Source organism: Gobius niger (assembly GCF_951799975.1).
Source record: "Gobius niger genome assembly, chromosome: 5".
In the NCBI taxonomy this organism is placed as follows: Eukaryota; Metazoa; Chordata; class Actinopteri; order Gobiiformes; family Gobiidae; genus Gobius; species Gobius niger.
Window position 1 is genome coordinate 10,582,669 of NC_136856.1, and position 19,417 is coordinate 10,602,085.

The following is a 19,417-nucleotide window of genomic DNA, read 5'->3' on the forward strand; positions in this document are numbered from 1 at the left end:
GGTTCAGACCTGGTTTGGACTGGATTAGACCTGTTATGGACCGTTTTAAGACCTGGTTTGGACTGGATTAGACCTGTTATGGACCATTTTAGACCTAGTTTGGACTGGATTAGACCTGTTATGGACCGTTTTTAGACCTGGTTTGGACTGGATTAGACCTGTTATGGACCGTTTTAGACCTGGTTTGGACTGGATTAGACCTGTTATGGACCATTTTAGACCTGGTTTGGACTGCTTAAGACCTGCTATGGACCGTTTTAGACCTGGTTTTGGCTGGATTAGACCTGTTAGGGACTGTTTTAGATCTGCTTTGGACTGGATTAGACCTGTTATGGACCATTTTAGACTTGGTTTGGACTGGATTAGACCTGTTATGGACCATTTTAGACCTGGTTTGGACTTGACTAGACCTGTTATGGACCATTTTAGACCTGGTTTGAACTGGATAAGACCTGTTATGGACCGTTTTAGACCTGGTTTGGATTGTTAAGACCTGTTATGGACCATTTTAGACCTGGTTTGGACTGGATTAGACCTTTTATGGACCGTTTTAGACCTGGTTTGGACTGGTTCATGCAGGTTTTGACAGGTTTCGACTTATGTAGACCTGGTTTTAACTGGTTTAGAGGAAGTTTGGATGGGTTTTGAGCAGGTTTAGATCAGGTCTGGCTGGACTGGTTTATGCTGGTTGAGATCTGGCTTGGACTGGTTTAGAGCAGATAACTAGGAGGTCGATCAAAAAAAAAAAAAACATTGTTTGTCCCCCAAATGGTTAGAAAGTAATAATCATAAAAAAACGTGTAGGGAGTAACATTAAACGGTTATAAATATGTTTTTTTTCACTATATATTATTATGACAGCATCCAGGACACATGTGCTTTTTCCAGAAAGGGATGTATTTAAAATGATATTCACATTCCCGGCACTTTAAAACCCGGCATAAGAGAGCCACCCGCCAACATTTTCTAACATAACATTATATGCAAGTGATTTCCAATGTAGCACAGTGTAGCTAACGACAATCTTATAAATTACACCTTGAAGCAGCAAACTAGCGGGTAACATAGCCAGGCCACTTGATTTCAAAGCAGTTTTCCCTCTTCGAGTAAATAAGCCTTTTCACAGCAAACAGGCGCCTAGGCCGTGTGCGTGACAGCCAAATCAAAGTCTCTGTCTGCCTTTCCCCAAGTAACCGTGCGAGTGTGTGCGTACGTTTGGATTGGCACATTATGCATCGACGCTCTCACCCACAGAAATAGATGTAAGTAGTAGTCGAAGCAGCTGGGTATACCGCGTCTTCCCTAACAAGGTTTTTAGGCCACGCTGATTGTGAGTGACAGCGACTCCGGTCCATTTTTTTTTTTTTTTCCCGGGAAATTGGGGGGAAAGCCTGGGAGCCACTGTGACACGCAGAGATGCCTCCAAACCGGGGATATTTCTTCAAAAGTTTCCTCCCGAATAAACTCTTTCAACTTTCATTAACACGACCCCGGGAGCTTCATTTACCCGACTGGTTGTATTAGTAGTTGTTGCTCGAGCCAGGATTGCTTCCACTTTTGCGTCGGTGCTGTCAGGCGTCGGGCTGTGTTGCAATCGCGAGCTGTCGTACTCTCAAATTGACCTACATGGGGAAGATAACGCAATGCCTGTCTGTCTCCGAGACGGTTTGTTGGGGATTTTTCACTTTATTTTTCTGCTGAATTTGTTCCGACTCGAACCTTGCTAGCATCAGCAGCTTGTTAGCTTCTATCCGCCTCCTCCAGACTGCCAGGATGCAGCACTGTCATCCCACTAGCCGGCATTCAAATATCCAGGTGTGGGTAGACCAGCCAAAAATGTAATATAACTGAGTAGTGTGCGCTTCCAAATAACACCACTCCAGTAAATGCCGAAATGGGTAGCAATGTGTGCTATTTATCCAAGCACTTTTAACAAATGTATTTTGGACCAGCATATTTACTGCACTACAACTTAAATATATGGATTTTTAAGTTGCTGGTGTCATGTTTAAACAAGAGGCACAGCATGAATGAAAACAGAAATGACTGGAGTGAAAGACAGCAGGCTCGGCTATGGATGGCTTCATTAAGTTAATGTCGGAAAGTTGCAATAAATGTCTGTGTCTTCAAAAAATTATAAAATATGCAGATTTCAGTTGCGCATTGCTTTAATTACACTATAAATGACCATGTTAAATGGATAAATGACTTACAATCGCTTAAATTAAGGCAAGATGTTGAATTTGCGTCGGTTCAAACTAATCTAAGATAAGATTTTTTTTTAAATGCTAATGCCAATGGAGCGAGCAGAAATCCCACTTGAAATCAGACAAATTGACTTCTACAATTAAAAACCTTTCTTTTTCATTTGAAATAAAACAAAATGTGCTTGTTCCATTGGCAATTAAAAAAAAAAAAACGTATCTAAGACTAGACCAAATGTACTCAATCGCTTAGTTCAAGTAAATTTATGCAATTCCTTCCTTAAAGCAGAACTAAGTAACTCGTGGCCCTAGAGCAGGGGTGCCCAGTAGCCCTTGAGAAAAAATACAATTATTTCTGTTTTTGTGACTCAGTAAGAGTTTAAAATAAAGCTATTGATATAATATGGCGTCAACATCCTGTAAGTAAACACTATACATTTTATTCTTCAGGATTTGTTTTTAACTGGTAGCTCTCGAACAACCCCATGCTCTTGAAGTAGCCCTCGGCTGAAAAAAGGTTGGTGACCCCTGCCCTAGAGGCCATAAGTGTCACTGCAGGTGTCGTAGCATGTCAGCCGGTTAGCTTCTTCTTTGTGATTGCATTAGTGTGTATTGGTGGCTCCAACCCGGAGACAGGAAAGTTGCAATTGTGGTTTTCTGGCCAGAGACACCAGGGGGAGATGAAAGACCCCCCAATCATCCCCCTAACACTTGTATTACCCCCACAGTGACTACAAAAAGGATTTATGAAGGTAAACAAGTTACTTAGTTCTTCTTTAAGATTAATATTCTTTTTCTTTTTTTGTTAAAGAAAACATTATTCCAAAACCAATGTATATCATGAATCAGATTTTACCTCCAGATGTTAAAGCAACTCATATCACACTTTTACACAGTCTGAATAAACCCTGCTCAAAGTGGACAAACATTCTTAGGCTTCATCTGTACTTCCGAACTCACCTCTCATCCAAGAAGCTTCATCAGTGACAAATGATATTTATTTGGCATATCTACCAATCCAGAAGGAGGGGCTCAACCTTTAAAGTTGTGTATAATTTTTCTCACCTCGGTAATAAAAAATCGTACAACAAAAGCGCTAATCAAAGTCCAATTTCCTCTAAAGCTTATTCAAGTAAATATAACAGAGGAAGCATAATTAGTGTCTGTATGTGCAGTCCTCCGTATGGTGAAACGTTTATTTTGGGAGTGGTGAGACGCGGCTTTTAGGCTTCACTCATTGCGCTATCAGGCAGATGTTCTCCTCCGAAAGGGTCACAACACGCCGACAGAAGACGCGGAGATGTTTACGTGGTAACACATCTGTATACTGTAGCCTGTCAGAGCCGCTGTATGGATGTCCGGCGCTCTGGCTCCATCCCCGTCCAAAAAGTGAAGTATGTGATGCAAACCAAATGTTGTGTCCGGGGATATGTAAACAGCGCCGTCTTGTTTACGCGAAGCACTTTTAAATGAAGCGACCACAAGCATCCCCGAATTCAAACACATTTTCTCCTGGTGATTACTGTATAGAAATCATATCTAGGAACAGCTGAGGTATACGAGAGAGAGCGCCAGAGTCATCTTTCACTGTCACTTCTGATTTGGCCTGTGTTTTCCCATGAACGGCTTTTGTACACTATGTGAACAAACTGTTTATGTCACAAAATGAGATTTATTCCAAATGTCTGTATGTAATTAATAGCGGTGGTTGATGCCGCGGCTCTGCTTTTGGTGTAATGTAATAAACTGGCAAACTTTCCCGGGGTCCTTTTGAGCGGCTGATTAAAGGAGAAACAACCAGATGGGAATTTTCTTCTTTTCGATGCGCCCGTATACACAGCACGTATACATACATAAGCCTGACAAATAAAGGCACTTCGTCACGTTGATGCAAAAATCTCTAAATCCAATGTTACAGTCCACAAAGCAGTCGTGATTATTGATTTGCAACACCGGCTGAGATGACCAGGCCGTAATCTGAGATGATATTAAAGGGATAGTTGCCCAAATGCGAGCTCTACATTATGGCGGGCGCCGTGTATGTCATAGTATGGACATGTGTTTTGCATTTGCACCAACCGCAGCGGCACACAACACACGCATTACTCATTCATTTGGCCTTTTGCTTATTTTTTACGGTGTCGTTAATGATGTACTGCAAATTTGTTGTACATAGGAAATACATCTGATGACAAATGGTGTGAAACGCCGTGAATAAACAAAATGGCTGCATGGGTTCTTAATCACAGTGGGATTGGCCTGGTATAACAAAAATAGAATAGTTTTACATTGAAAAAGGGGGATCTATCCATTTTTTCCCGTTTTCCAAGGTTAAAGGAAAAAAATTGTTTTCCTTCCTCGTGGAATCAAATTTTAGTCTTGCACGCCCCAAAGTTGTCATGTCCCAATAGCTGAATAAAGGACTTTTATTTGCAAGTCAGAGTGCCTCCAAATCCTCTTATGTTCTGCATGGAATAAAATCTGTTTTGTCCTTCAATACTCAGACATTTATGGGGGGAAAAAAGACCTTTGTGTGCTGGGCATCTCATTATAAAGTCTTTTTATCCATGGTTTCAGTCACTACTCATTATACTTTATTAATACTAAATCCCTGATTGGTTAGTAGTGATTGTAGTGCGATTTGTTGCATTGTATTAACCCACCCATTTTATGAATTACATGCATGGTCTTTGTTGAATAAACAAATAAACTATTGCTGGGGTGCAGGTGACATCACAGCATTCTAAAGGCCTATACTATTATATAGAGGAAAAATTATTTTGCTTTTGAGGACATTTTTGGTCTTGTACAGAGAGATCATGGACCCAGTGACTGATATTAATGATCATTTTTTTAAATGGCTCCTGCCCCCCGTTGGGTCCGATGACATCATCATATTCTAGATCCTGCAACCCAGCAATACCACTTTATATGTTTATTTTACATTTATCTATAATTGCTGTACATTTGCAAATCTATTTACAAAGCGTTACTGTTTTCGTAAATCAACACATAGAAAAATATATGTTATTTTGAGATCTAAATAGCTTCCAGTGTAAGAAAACGCTCTTGTGCTGAGATAAACTTGCTGTAAAAACCCCTTGACAGTTAAACTGTTCTGTTTTACGCCGCCACTTTAATACCATAATGAGAAGCCTGTGTTTTTATGTACTCGGCATAAATCCAGTAGTAATATTTGTACACACAATTACGCAGAGAATTAGATCAGACTTTGTCATCTTTTATCCTATTTCTATGCCACGCAAATATTTGATAACAAGCTAAAACGCCCTCGGAGCACGGCCACTTTCAGAGCTGGTTAATTCCCGACGCTGTAATGTAGGTCAATGGGAAACGCTGGTGCAGATGGCCGGTTCATTTCGTATGACAACTTTCCAGTACACGCGCTTGTGCGAGTGCGAGATAGTGTCTCAACCCGAGTCACGCTCGGCACACATGGCGATAAATGAAAATGTCAAACCCCCAAAGTGAAACATGGCTTTGAGGCAGCGGCGCCAAACCGTCACCGCCACCGCCTCATTGTGCGCGCCGGGTACACGGGGCGCGAGTTTAGGTGCGTGGGTGAGGCCATTTACCTTGCCCGACTTTCATGATGACTTTCATGGCTTTGCTCTTGCACACGCCCCCCTCGCGGTTCTCCAAGCCCTCCACGGTGCCGTTGGAGGTCGCTGTGAAAGAAAAAAAAGAAAAAAGAAAAGAGAGAGGGAAAGTGCGAGAGGGTGGTGGGATAGAGGACAAGGACAAGTGCAGAGGGGAGAGGAGAGAAAAGAAGATGATGGTTAATGAGCATGTCCATAACGCACCGAAATAATCAATATTTACGACAAGCACTGATTAGCTGTTCCAGTGATTAGACAGTCCCGCTTTCAATCAGCCTCCCGCTTCAACCTTCTTCAATTAAAACCACGCAAGTGATTGGAACAACGTTTAGTGTCCCAACCGGGGGTACAGGGACCCTCTCGAGAACCTTGGAATCTAGCTTAATAAAGAAGGTAAAACTGAACAATATCAGACAATATCATCATGAAGGCAATTGAGGGAAACCAAGGTCGTCCTCAAATGCATGGGACAAAATACCCAGAACTCAAAACAAAATAAAACAGCCCCATAAAGGAAACATTAAAACAGAACTAAGTAACTCATGCCCCTAGAGGCCATAAGCGCCACTGCAGGTGTCGTAGCATGTTGCGTTTTAGTAAATACTACGCTCACAAAAAAGACAAAGGGAGAGAGAGATATTGTACATTGTGCCACAACTCAATAACACAATGGATATATTTTTTATCACTCAACCTTGGCTGTAAACACTGCTAAAGTGGCACTAGCCCACAGTTAGCTTTGCCCGTTAGCCCGCTAGCTTCTTCTTCGTGATTCTATTAGTGTGTATTGCGCCTCCGACCCGGTGTTTGTGTTTTTCTGGCCAGAAACACCAGGGTGAGATGAAAGACCCCCCCGATAATCCCATTAACACTTGTATTGCCCCCAGAGGGGCTCCGAAAAGGATTTATTAAGGTAAACAAGTTACTTAGTACTGCTTTAAGAGGACCTCCACGACTCAACTGTAAATGGCTAAAACTTCCTGAGCACTTTGTTTTTGTTTCTTGTGGACTACTGTGGACAAAACTTTGCACTTTTTCTTAGTAGTTTCAGCTTATCCCATCCTAAATGCTATGGTGGGGTTTACAAATGAAAAGTGCAAGACAAAAAGACGGTTTGGGAGCACCGGGTGAAGCCGCCGGGGGATGAAATCAAGTGTGTATGTGTAGTGCATAGTTTCACAGTGAGACATGCCAAACAGTCGCTTCCAGCTGCTCAAGGCAAAGCTAACTCCCTCTGTGCCACATGTGTCATTACTCCCCGGTGCTAGCGCTAACAGCTAAATGCCTGCTTTAATGTTACTTATCAAGGCTAGTGTGTGAGTGTTAGCGTGAGTAAGGAGCGCGGGGGGTCAGGAGGGAGGAGGGGCTGTTTATTCAATGTCAAATTCACTTCAGACGCCGCTGACACAACCGGGCGGGCTATTTTAGGGGCGCATGATAATGACCTAGGGAGACAACGTGCGAGTTTGACCTTAGCGCCGAGCGGGCTAAGCGCAAGGCTGCGGCGAGCACGTGTGGGTATTTATATGTGTGTGTGCATGGGACCGAGGAGGGGGCCTGCGTGGGCGATACCGAGGCTAATTTTGGAATTTCCCAAATGATCCCGCCTGGCGCTGCTTCAACCCTTCCGCTTTGCCGTTCCTTCCGCGCGTTATCAATCTCGCCCTGTTTTTCCTTTCTTTCTTTTTTCTTTTTTCTTTCTTCCTTCATTTACCGTTTTATCTTTGAATCATCAGCCGCCGCCCCTCCCCGTCCCTCCCCTCTTTTAACTCGATGACCATCTCCCAGGGTGATTGCCTGATGGCACCCTCATTACTGTGAGATAGTGTCTGGGGGGAGAGAGAGGGAGAGGGAGAGGGAGAGTCTGCTTATCTAATGATGACACAATGAAAGACGAGGATGGCCTACAAACAGTGGGGAGTGAAAAACAATGCACTGCTAATGGTGATGTTCTGTCCTTCTGGCACGGACGGTGTGTCCTCAAGCAGTTCTTTGATGTGAAGCTAGAGTTGGGTCAGAGGTGATACCCCAAAGTTGTACTCGAGTCGTTTTTGGTAATGCTAATACTCAAGAAGAAGCAAATAGCTGATCGGTTGGGTTTTATATTTGAGCTGTGGCTTAATTGAATAGCCTAGAGACATTTTTAAGATAGTCTAATAATATGCAAGCTCTGGTATTTCAACAAAAACATAGGAAAAAGCAAATGACATTTAAAAAAAAAAACATTATTCACTTTTAAATGTCACTTTTCACTACATAGGAACCAATAACGCTTCGATGTGGTACTGAATTGTACTGAACAAAAGTTTTACCAAAGAAAAAGAACGATAAGGAAAGTTCTGCAAACATTTTTAATTATCGCTAATAGAGATGTTGCCCCCCCCGCTGGCACGTCCCATGTCTCTACAAGCTTCACCTTGGTGTAAACCTTTGTAGGATCACCTCGTGTCGAAGCGCCGCCTTCGGAGCGCCGTGGAGAGAGCTCATCCAGTTGATTCATGGGTTGTCATTCCTAAGTGTTATTAATGTTGACATTTTGTTTCCCAGCGGGATTCCAGCTTTGTGCTCCGGCAGGATTGAAGAAATAATGAATTGTGCTAATATTATGTTACATTACAATCTAAATTACAAGGGGAGCAGGGGCGTCGTGTTGGTGCGGCTAGTGCTAATTTGTGATTGAGATAACATCTTGACAGGGCTTTCCAGTGAAATCCCCGGCTGTACAGACTCAACAGGATGGAGCGGCCCGGATGATGACACGCACCGGGAGCAGCTGAGGGGACTCGGACTCCCGGACGGGGGGGAACAAAAAGACGTCAAATTTACACAGGACATTAGAGTGGACACTCAAAGCTAAGTGCGTCCAGTGATTTATGCGCGGGCTGAGCGGGGGCTTTGTCTGTTCTTTAGACTTGTTCCTGGCCATGCGCAGTCAAGATGTCGCCATATCCTCAACCTTTGCCATTATTCCACCCAATTTCTTCATTTTTCTTTCCATTTTTGCATTTCCAGGGCAAGGTTACACAAAAATGAGCTCTTTGAAGACAGGGCTCAGAGGCACTTGAATAATCTAACTAAGAGTGAACGTCATGCTATGAATTTTATATCCACATTGGGAGAGCAAATCTTGCAGTGCTAACTTGCTTCTGTCATCTAAATTAACTATTGCTTCAGGCTGGCTGCACGGGCTCCGGCGCTACTGATGTGGCATGATGATAAGTGGGACCTTGGGGGCTTCTGTTTAGGGGGACAAATGAAAAAGAGGTGGGTTTATTCAAATGCCTGATGATTTTATATGTTGTTTTCAATTCATGCGGTTTGAGACGGGCAATAAGTCAGTGCCTTTATGGGAATTTATAATCAGATTAACCATGTCTAGTAGGAACCGCTCGCCTCATGAGTGCTTTTCAAGATGGCAAAAGCAACTGTTGAGTGCGTTAAAGCGATCCAATGAATAACGGTTAAGCACTGTTCAGCGCGGCCTGTCCTCATAACCCCGGTCCCATATCTCCGTGCTTACATCTATCATGTCAGAGTTCGTGCCGCAAAGACGATTTACCCCTCGACATTTTCCAAAAAAAAAAAAAAAAAAAAACCTCCCCGAACTCCTCCAACAAGGACAGCGTGCCAGTTCTCCTTAAGCTTAAAGTCTCTCACTCATTCCGCCACTGTCTCTCTCCGCCCCGGCACATTAATCCAAATCGGGATTGCGGGATATTAACAGGGCGACGGTCATCATGTGTGGCGATTTGAGGAAGGAGAGAGAGAGAGAGAGAGAGACAGAGAGAGAGAGAGAGAGAGAGAGAGAGAGAGAGAGAGAGAGAAGAGAGAGAGAGAGAGAGAGAGAGAGAGAGAGAGAGAGAGAGAGAGAGAGAGAGAGAGAGGAAAAAAAAGAAACTAGGGAATTGGGTCTCCTTGTGTGTCCCGCTAGAGACACTAAAACTCCAGAGGATCAGGCAAAGACAGGACACACTGGAACAAAGAGATCTACTTTGGGGAAGGGTGGGGGGTGATTTTTTTCTGACATGCGATGGGATTTGGGACGTCGGTTTGCAGGGCAGAAGCGTTAACATGTTTGTGCCGAGCGAGGGTTTTCAAGGCCGTCAACTTGACTAGGTCTGAGCTGTTCTCAGTTCAGATCGGTCGCTGGACTTATGAGTGAAGCGGGCTTAGTGTAAGCAAGAATGAGGTTAGGGCTGTGGCCGTCCTGTTTCCTTCCCTCTGGAGTGGCCATGGTTTAAATATGAGCATTGCTACCAAATTAGAACAGATGGAGAGAGGCAACAACCAGGCCCAGCCGATGACATTAAACCTTTACTGTGACAAGTGTTTTTATTTGAGAGAAAGCTTAAATTAGAGGCCGACTGATATGGGTTTTTCTAAGGACAAGGCCGATATGCTAGGCCGATATTTTTGGCCGATTTTTCCAATTGTCTGGTCCTGTTGAAACAGGCTTGGCCACTCCGGCACTGGCCGATTTTATTACTTTAGGTGATCCAATCATAGTTTCTGTTCCAGCTTTGAACAGTTGTCGCTAGCATTAGCATATTGCTACTAGCCACGACAGCGATCAAAACTACAATAGTGGAGGTTAAAACTAACTCAGCGATTGAATTCTCCAGATTCAAAATGACATGCTGCAAGTCCATATTGACGGGAGGTTTAGTAAAACTTGTGTTTAACAAACTTGAAGCTAACAGATTTTCCTTGCGGCGTTTCTCACCTCCCCTGAGGCCTCGGGAGTTGTGGGGGGACTCGTTTTAAAGTCCTGACATTGCTCTTTCCAATGCAAAAAATGGGAATAAAACGGGTCTCTATCATTTTCGGTCCTGTAAATATCCCCAAATATCATCCCGATATATCAACTGGCTAATATTGGTCGGCCTCTAGCTTAAATGCTACACTAATACAAGAATGGCATATTTAAATGTTCTCAAATATGTCATGTTTTCGAACAGTTCTTTACTACAGAGTTTGTTTTATCCGTGATGAATCCTCTTTGTTTTCAGAGTTTGCTATATTAAAATAGTGGTAGTGTTTACGATGAGCTAATTAGAACCATTAAAACTGCGTTTTCGCCGCGGCCCCTGTTCTACCTCTGCTGTTGCCGCGCTGATTCAGTGGAACAAAATCCCGAATACCAGAAGAAACGGTCATTGCATGAAGGAATGTTGCTTTTTTAATAAAGTGCTTTGGCTGCGTCGATGGCTTTTTCAGTGATTTAAAGCGTTCTTGGTGGGTGTGGATCGCTGGCCGCGCACAAGTGGGAGAACAAAAAAGATCTACAGCTGCTGAAGTCATAAGAGGAACCAGGTGCCAAATGTTGATGTTGGGAAATATCTAAGGTTCAAATGTATGGTCCAGGAGTGAGGCAGCCTTGTGGGGGGAACAGACTGGCTCCTGTTCACGTTACGTTACAAAGAACGCTCTCCGCTCTTAATATATATACAAATTAGGGCCGCGCGATCAGGGGGAAACATATGCGATAACGTTTAGGCAGAGGAATTTGATTGGCGATATTGTATGTTGATGTAGTATAATATTTTGGCATAACAAGATGAGCTAAATTAAAGCAGAAATACAATATGGAATCCACATTTAATTACAAATCAAGACTGCATATGGAGGCATGATTTGTCCGGCTTTGTAAAGGAGAAATTCCCTTTATATTGGAAAAAAAAAAAGTAATCTTGAAATAAGTGACATTAGGCCTTGATTGAGCGTCTAATTTCAAGAAATCTGTTCATGGGACACAGTATTTACACTTGAATTAACCACCAAGTGCATTTTCTCCTGTTCAGCTTTACCCAAATTTAAAAGTTTACAGCCTAGGCCAGTGCAACGCCTCATTTGAAAGCTGAGACCTACTACAAAACAGATCTAAACTGATCTTTTTCCTCACTTTTTGGAATTTCTTTCCATTGCTTTTTTGTTGCTCTTATGTGACGTTTTTGTCACTTTTTCATCACATTTTTGTCACTCTTCTGTTTTTCTTTGGTTGCTGTTTTGTTGCCTTTACATCCTCATTCCCGCCTTACTTTTGTTACTATTTTGACACTTATTTTCAAGAAGCTTTTAGATCTAGGTAGAGCCGAAGAGGTTAAGATAAAACAACTACAATAGATTTACTTCAAATCAATTCAGATTTTTTTTTAATCTAGTTTTGGGTGTAAATATCTTGCCCCACGGAGAGATTTCTTGATGTTAGACCCTCAAATCAAAGACAAAATTAAGAAAATTTCACTTTTTTCAAGATTACTTTTTGCAGTGTAGAAAATAAACAATAAAAAACTGCTGATTAATAAATCTGGGCAACATTGTGTTTGCTTTGATCATTAAAGGTTCAGATAGGAAATGATTTTGACAGCATAAATCCCTTTTAAAAACATGTAATCACATTCCTAATCCCTCAAAAACTTGGAACGTCCTCCATTCCCGATCAAAGTGATAAAGTTAGGTGTAGAACATGTGACTCCATCAACAATCATACATGTTTAAGATGATATTTTTACTAAAATGATTATCCATAGAAGAGAGTGTGGGATTTTGTGATAAAGTAATGAACCTACACTTCCATATTATGTACCTTACTGCCACGTATACTGTTATTGCCATGATCAACATAGTTATTGCATCACATTTCTTATAGTACAGCCCGCATGAACTAAATTTTCACAAGGACGATCAGGTCAGCCCGCGGGTCGCCTCCCTTAGGTGTCCCGGCGCGGAGTGGGAGTCGTGTGTGAGGAGCGAGGTGCTGAGTGGACCAGGCGACACCATCTGAAGCAGCGGTGTAATGCGGTGCTCTATATTTATTCTCAGGTCTGCTTAAATGAGGTCACCCAGGTGGTCCCGTTGAATACATTCCCCTATCTCCATCATGAATCATCCGCGGCTTATTATTCCTGTGTCCGGCCCGCGGGGGGATAGCTTTCATAGTGTGCAATAGTCCGGTATGCTGCTCTGTACATGTGTGTGTGTGTGTGTGTGTGTCTGTGGTGCACAAAAATCTGCCCAAAGCGCAAAAACGGGGGGATAGATACAGCCCATGTGACAGACAGGGAGCAGGTTGTTTAATGAGAAAGTGGATGAGAGGTGACATTCATTGGCTTCCATTCACACAGCCCCCCCTCCCACTCAAGCCCCATGCTTTTCCACTGCATTCAGACTTCCACTTAGAGGCGAGCCAGCATCTAGTCACTGTAACCCACGGCAATAATGTCTACTTTAGAGAAGGGAAAAACACAGCAATGGATCATTCAAGACCAAGCGTCAAAGAGAGAATACCACTTTTGTTTTAGGTGGCGAGAAAGAGAAGAAAAAAAGACTCACCACCAAAATATTTCAATTTTAACTTGACTAAAGTAATGACAAAGCGATGGTCTAAACCGTGGTCAGAAAACCTCAACTTTGAATTTGGAGCTCATGGGAACAATGGTCACGGCTTCTCATCTGCTTAGACGAACTACACCAGGAATAAGGACTAAGTTTTCCCTTACTTGGCTCTTTTTTTTTTAAATGTTCATTATTCATATACAGGTGCTCGTCATGTAATTAGGATATCATGAAAAAGTGCAATTACGTCTGTTATTCAACTTAAGACTGGAACTCCATCCCAGCAAACATCAGAGAGCTGTCCACATACATACTGTTTAAAACACATCTGAAGAACCGGTTCATTACACAACAATCATGTAGTCATTAACCCCTGTCTGTATATGTAGCATATGATTCTTTTATTGTCTGCACTGTTTTGTAGTCATGTACAGTGTAATGACTGTGTCCTACTTTGTACTGTATTGCACTGACTTTGAATGTTTTATTGTCTTAGGGAGACTATTTACATCTGTCCAGGGACTACAGATGAAAAATAGCCTTTTGGCTAATTCTGGTACATTTACAGAAATGCTGATTCATGTACAGTGTCCCTGTCAAATAAATAAATAAATAAATAAAAACTGTGAAACTAAAGTATGATAGACTCATTACATGCAAGTGAGATATGTAGCCTTTATTTACCCTCTATTATGGCTCACAGCTTGTAAAAACGGCAAATAAAAAATATCAGAAAACTAGAATATTATAAAAATGGACTGTAAGCCATAATCATCAAAATTGTAACAAACAAAGGCTTGATATATGTCACTTTGCATGTAATGAGTCAATATCATATATTAGTTTCACATTACAAGTTGAATAACAGAAGTGAATGCACTTTTTCATGATATTCTAATTATATGACGGGCACCTGTATACATGGGCACAGGCTGTCATATAAGAAGAGGAGCGTCCATATGGTGCTGGTGAACGACGGTAAAATGTGCCATGAGAAAACACTAGATTTATCCTTGGAATATGGATCTCTTGCTCTTGCTCTCTCTGCAACTTTTTTCAAAAAACACCAAATTGCTGCCAAATACGATTTCCAACCGCAGGCATTATCCCATCAAAGTAAATAATAATGTCATATGCATTCGAGTGGGATCAACCCAACTTAAACGGGTCTAAGACTTCGTAAGAAACCGTGTATCACAAGAGCTAAGCTTCTGTGAATAGAAGTGAAAACGTCCTCAACTCAACCAAACCCAGTCCAGTCGACGATTTAACCCTCAGTATGAAAAATACCTCCTGGACGAATGAGAGCCTTCACAGACAAACAGCGAAAACAAGAACATCAGGTGTACGGTCTTATCAAACAAATCATCACAACAGAATGCACTATACTTCCCTGTTACCATCTCATATATTAGTAAACAAGAACACAAAAAAACAGTCATGGCAAAGCAAGGGAAAGCTATTTGCACAAAATATTTCACTCCTGAATGAGCACGGAGAGGGTGAGATTAGGTTTACGGGCCTGATTCCACAGATAACCCCTGTTGAGCAGTGCTGGCTGGCATGCATGTTTAGTCCACGCGCACGGCGGCGACCGCGCACGCGCGCCACATCTGAGCAGAGTGAGGTTGGCAGACTGGAATAATACCCAAGGATCTGGATGTTTGCACTTTGAACCTTTTCTAATCCACAGTATTAGGGCATGGCTAAAGCCTGATTATGGCCGAATGAAATGGATCTAAATATATGTCCCGGCCTATCAGCGTCCCCACTTCTTTGTCCTAGAAATGGGAATGGAAATAAGTAATCAACCTCCCGAGCCTGCCTTCTCCGATGTAGCCTCCGTCGGCAAAAGGAAATTCATTCAGGCTCCTCATATCAGCTCAGATGAATTAGGCATGCTCCGTTTTCATCTTTTTCAAGAATAAAATCCGACAGACAATCTGAAACAGTCACGTCTACCGAGCGGCGGCTTTATACTTTCCGCCAAATCCAGTATTGAATTCTACTTTGGATACATGTCTTTCCACTAATGAGCAACGGGGCACTTTCTTTCATGTCGAACAATAGCCTGTTTTTGTGACTTTTTTTTTCTCCCCGTGTACCGCCTCTGATATCGGTTTGTTCCCATGAGCTTGTTATTTTTTTATTTTTTATGAGGGGGAAAACAGGTAAGCAAGCATCAATGTCAAGGTTTAGCCATGGTTAGCGGCCCCCTGCGCACAACTGTTGCGGGGCCGTCTGCTTCGGTACACAGCCAGAGGGGGAGCTCTCCACTCTTGATTACTTTGCACAAGGCTGCGCGCACACGAAAAAAAAAAAAAAACACACACACACACAAAAATCTAGAGACACGCAACCGCCGAGGGCTGAGAGCAGCACACTGGAGCACGTGCGAGCGCATAGACGGATATAGAGCGCGCACACTTTGGCTGTAGCCAGAAGATCAGGCAGGACTTAAGAGCTCCTCCAGCACCGAAATTACAGGGTACCTCTAAATCCTCCCAGCAGAGTGCACTATGGGATTGCACGGGGTGGGGTGTGAGCGGCGGAGGGGGCGAGAGCGGATAGGCTAGAAACTGCAAGTGCTGGAGATGTACCAAGCCAAAGTGCACCGACTACACATTTCTGCAAAATAACATTGGCCCTTTTTTCTTTTTTTCTTCTTCATACATCATCCGGTACATCTCGCAACTGGGTTTTCTCACCTAATTATGCCCCCACGTACAAGAAATCACAGTTGAAATTGCAGACAGAGAGCCAGAATCTTAGGCACACAAGTATATAACTATGTTCAGAGTTGGCAGGTAGAGCAGAGCGGGAGAAGTGCAGTGCAGCCTTGTTAACTTTCCTCAAATATTACAATCACGGGGAATATCACACTCGGTAAGTCTGCCTGTTCCTACACCTTCCACACGCAAGTGAGTTTAGCGGCGGCTCATAAAGGGGCTGCCAGTAAATGTGATCATCCACCTCCGTGCTTTTGATGTAGCCGTTGTAAAGGACGTCCGACGGCAATATGTGCATTTTGTGGCGAAATCGATGGTTTGTGGTTTTGAACCATAAAAACGAAGTAAGAAAGAGTTTAAGGATAGTTTAGAGTTTTATGGACTAAAGAAATTTCACATCATCTAACAAAAATAATGGGCTTTTTTTTTTTTTCGTATCGTGGTATAGCAAAGAATAAAAAAGAAGATCCCACTGTGACCTGTATTGCATAATGGAATAGAATAATACAGCATTGTTAGCGGCATTTTACCCAGTTTGGAGTTGCACAATTATCAACATCACAGCACAAAAGGCCTTATTTACTTAGATATTGGGAGTCTCCTTTGAAATCAGCCATTATTCTCCCGTCTCTATATGCAAATATCACATCTACAAACTGTTTAAAAATGCACATGATTCCTGTATGAGTTTATCAGCTCATAAGTCTTCTCTCCGGTGTTCATGCTTCTGTACTTATTAAAAACTGTGCACCATGAACTGATTCTTGATTTTAAAAACAAATTGCATAGTCCTAATTGAGATAGATAGATAGATAGATAGATAGATAGATAGATAGATAGATAGATAGATAGATAGATAGATAGATAGATAGATAGATAGATAGATAGATAGATAGATAGATAGATAGATAGATAGATAGATAGATAGATAGATAGATAGATAGATAGATAGATCCTGTACTGTCACTCAAAACGGTGTTACTTCGGGTCCGAATTGCCGTCATGCACGAGCTTAATGTAGAAGGTGCAGTTACATGTATGACCTGAGGTGGCAGTAGTGAGTATAAAATGGCTAGCTTGCATCTAGCCCCTTTAAGGCGCTGCGAGACTATGTTCAAGACATTTCCCCCTCTCCATTTCCCTGTTCCCCGGAAAGACAGGGGGGGGGAAATGCGAGAAGATATGTGTTCTTATTCATATTGTAAGATAAGTAAAATACACATTCAACCTCCAAGGATCCAGTTTTGTGCCCCAACTCCACATTCAAGTCTTAAAATACTCCACATTTGACTCACACTGTCGCCGAGCCATTCCCCCGAAGTGATATACCGACATGCGACATATTGCACGACATTCTCTAATCTCCGCTATTTCCGTACCCATCGAGGCTCGCACGGACAGATCTTTAGGTGCGACATGAAAGACAAGGCGCGCGAAAAGGGGAAGCTCCATTTTGAAGTCCGCGAGAGACGTCCCGGGGAGGAGGAGTGCGACCTGATCCGCCTGAAGTGGACCTCGCGTGCGCGCTGAGTGATGCGAGAGCGCGGATCCACGGGGGTGCGCGAGCGTGTTGTCGGCGGGGGACTGAAGCGGGAGGTGATGAAGTGAGACCGGCAGGAGGACAACCAAAGAAACGCCAAACGCAGGATGAAGAAGAGGGAGCAGGGGAGGGGGAGATGAGTGTTTCGGGTGACGCGGGGGGAAACATATGTGCGCCTTGGACCGACTGTTGCGCACAAGAGCGTCTCCCTGCCAGCTCCCATCTCACTCACACTCCTGCTTCTTTCCCCCCCAGGTCCGCCATTCATTTTTTTGTGCGTGTGTGTGTGTTTTGGCCCGTGTCCCCGCGCTTCTTATGTTTCAAACTTACAAGCGGCAGTATTTATGTGCAAATCATTATTTCAGCATGTGCGAGTGTCCTTACCCTAAACTTTCTTTTCACACCAGGTGATTTGATTCGTGATGGCAGATCCCCGTGAGTTACGTGTGTGTGTGTGTGTGTGTGTGTGGTCCCGCCGATTATTGAGCCAAAAGGTTGGGCATTATGGACAACTCTGACCTGCCCGACCGGCGCTTGAAGACTTCCTATGACAGCTTTTAACCTTTGCAGAGGGGCCTGTCAGCGCCTCCCGAGTGCGCTTGAATGTGAATGTGTCCGTACAAGCCTCGCAGCCCGCAGACACAGAGCGGGCTTCTGCATCATTTAGCCGCGGGTGTCTCCGTGTCACCTCTCTCCTCCAATGTATCCAACGGGCCAAGACTTTTACACCACTGCACTTTCCACTCTCCATTTCCCAACTCAGCGTGCTGCCAAATCCCACTCTCTCTTCACTCTCACCTCTCCGCTCCACAGCACAAAACTTCTACCGTTTGCGCGCACCCGGTCCAATATAGAACCAAGTTTGCGACGGGAAAAATGAAGCTATTCTCATGCCCAAGGCGTAATACACCTTCTATATGGCAATGTTTGGTCAACAAACCAAGAGGGATTGGACGGGCTTTTCCATGTTAAGCACCTTGAGATGACTTTCGCTGCGAATAGGCACTTGATAAATATAGATGAATTGAATAGAACGCCACATGAGTCTCTAGTGGCGCTGAAAGCAACATTGACTTTTCGTGTTGATGCACCTGGATTGTGAGATTTGATTTGCGGCGTTCCTATCTGATCACAAACATCAAGCGGGAAAAGAGAGGGTACATCTAATGCATCTAAACTGAGGCCTTAACCACAGCCATTTACTGTTCACTCATGGATTATTTATCTAGAGGTAAGCGTGGCTGTGTGCAACTACTTTTACAGTGGGAGGATAAAGTATGCGAATCCTTTAGAATTTCTTACATTTCTGCCTGAATTGGTCATAAAATGGGACCTGATCTTTATTTAAATCGCAAGAATGAATAAACAGTGTCTGCTTAAACTGATGCCACCCAAACAAGTACATGTTTTCATATTTTCATTGGCCACAACATGGAAACATTCACCGGACAGCGTGGAATAAGTAAGTGAACCCAGGAAATAAGCTGAACTGAAACAAAGAGGAATGGTAACTGGTCGTTTTGAGTGTCTAATCTGCAACTACAGGAAACGCAGTTATGGTCAGCCAGTTATTAAATCCAAGGGTTCACTTACTTATTAGCTCTTGGAGGATCCAACCAGGAGGTGTACTCACTTATTCCACACTGTCCTGTGAATGTTTACATGTTATGGCCAATAAAAATATGATAATAATAATAATAATGCATTGGCTTTATATATAGCACTTTTCTGGACACTCAAAGCCGCTTTACATTGCACTATTCATTCACTCCATACTTGGTGGTGGTAAGCTACTATTGTAGCCACAGCTGCCCTGGGGTAGACTGACGGAAGCGAGGCAACCAGTCTGCGCCATCGGCCCCTCCGACCACCACCAACCACTCACTCACTACATTCGCTAGGCTTCCTGGTGTTGCCAAGCGGTCTCCCATCCAAGTCCTGACCAGGCCCTTCCCTGCTTAGCTTCCAAGGTCTGACGGGATTGGGATT

The 19,417-nt window shown here is 43.2% G+C and overlaps 1 protein-coding gene across 2 annotated transcripts in view; it reads right to left on the reverse strand.

Annotated features, from left to right (window-relative positions):
• efnb1 (ephrin-B1) overlaps positions 1-19,417 on the reverse strand; it is a 287,394-nt gene that overhangs the window by 169,369 nt on the left and 98,608 nt on the right. For both annotated transcript variants that reach the window (XR_013792867.1, XM_079556269.1), the window contains exon 3: positions 5,801-5,893. Coding sequence is in view for 1 of the 2 variants with exons in the window: in XM_079556269.1 (XP_079412395.1) it covers positions 5,801-5,893 (93 nt within the window). In the remaining variant the exon portion in view is untranslated. The remainder of the gene's footprint in view (positions 1-5,800; positions 5,894-19,417) is intronic.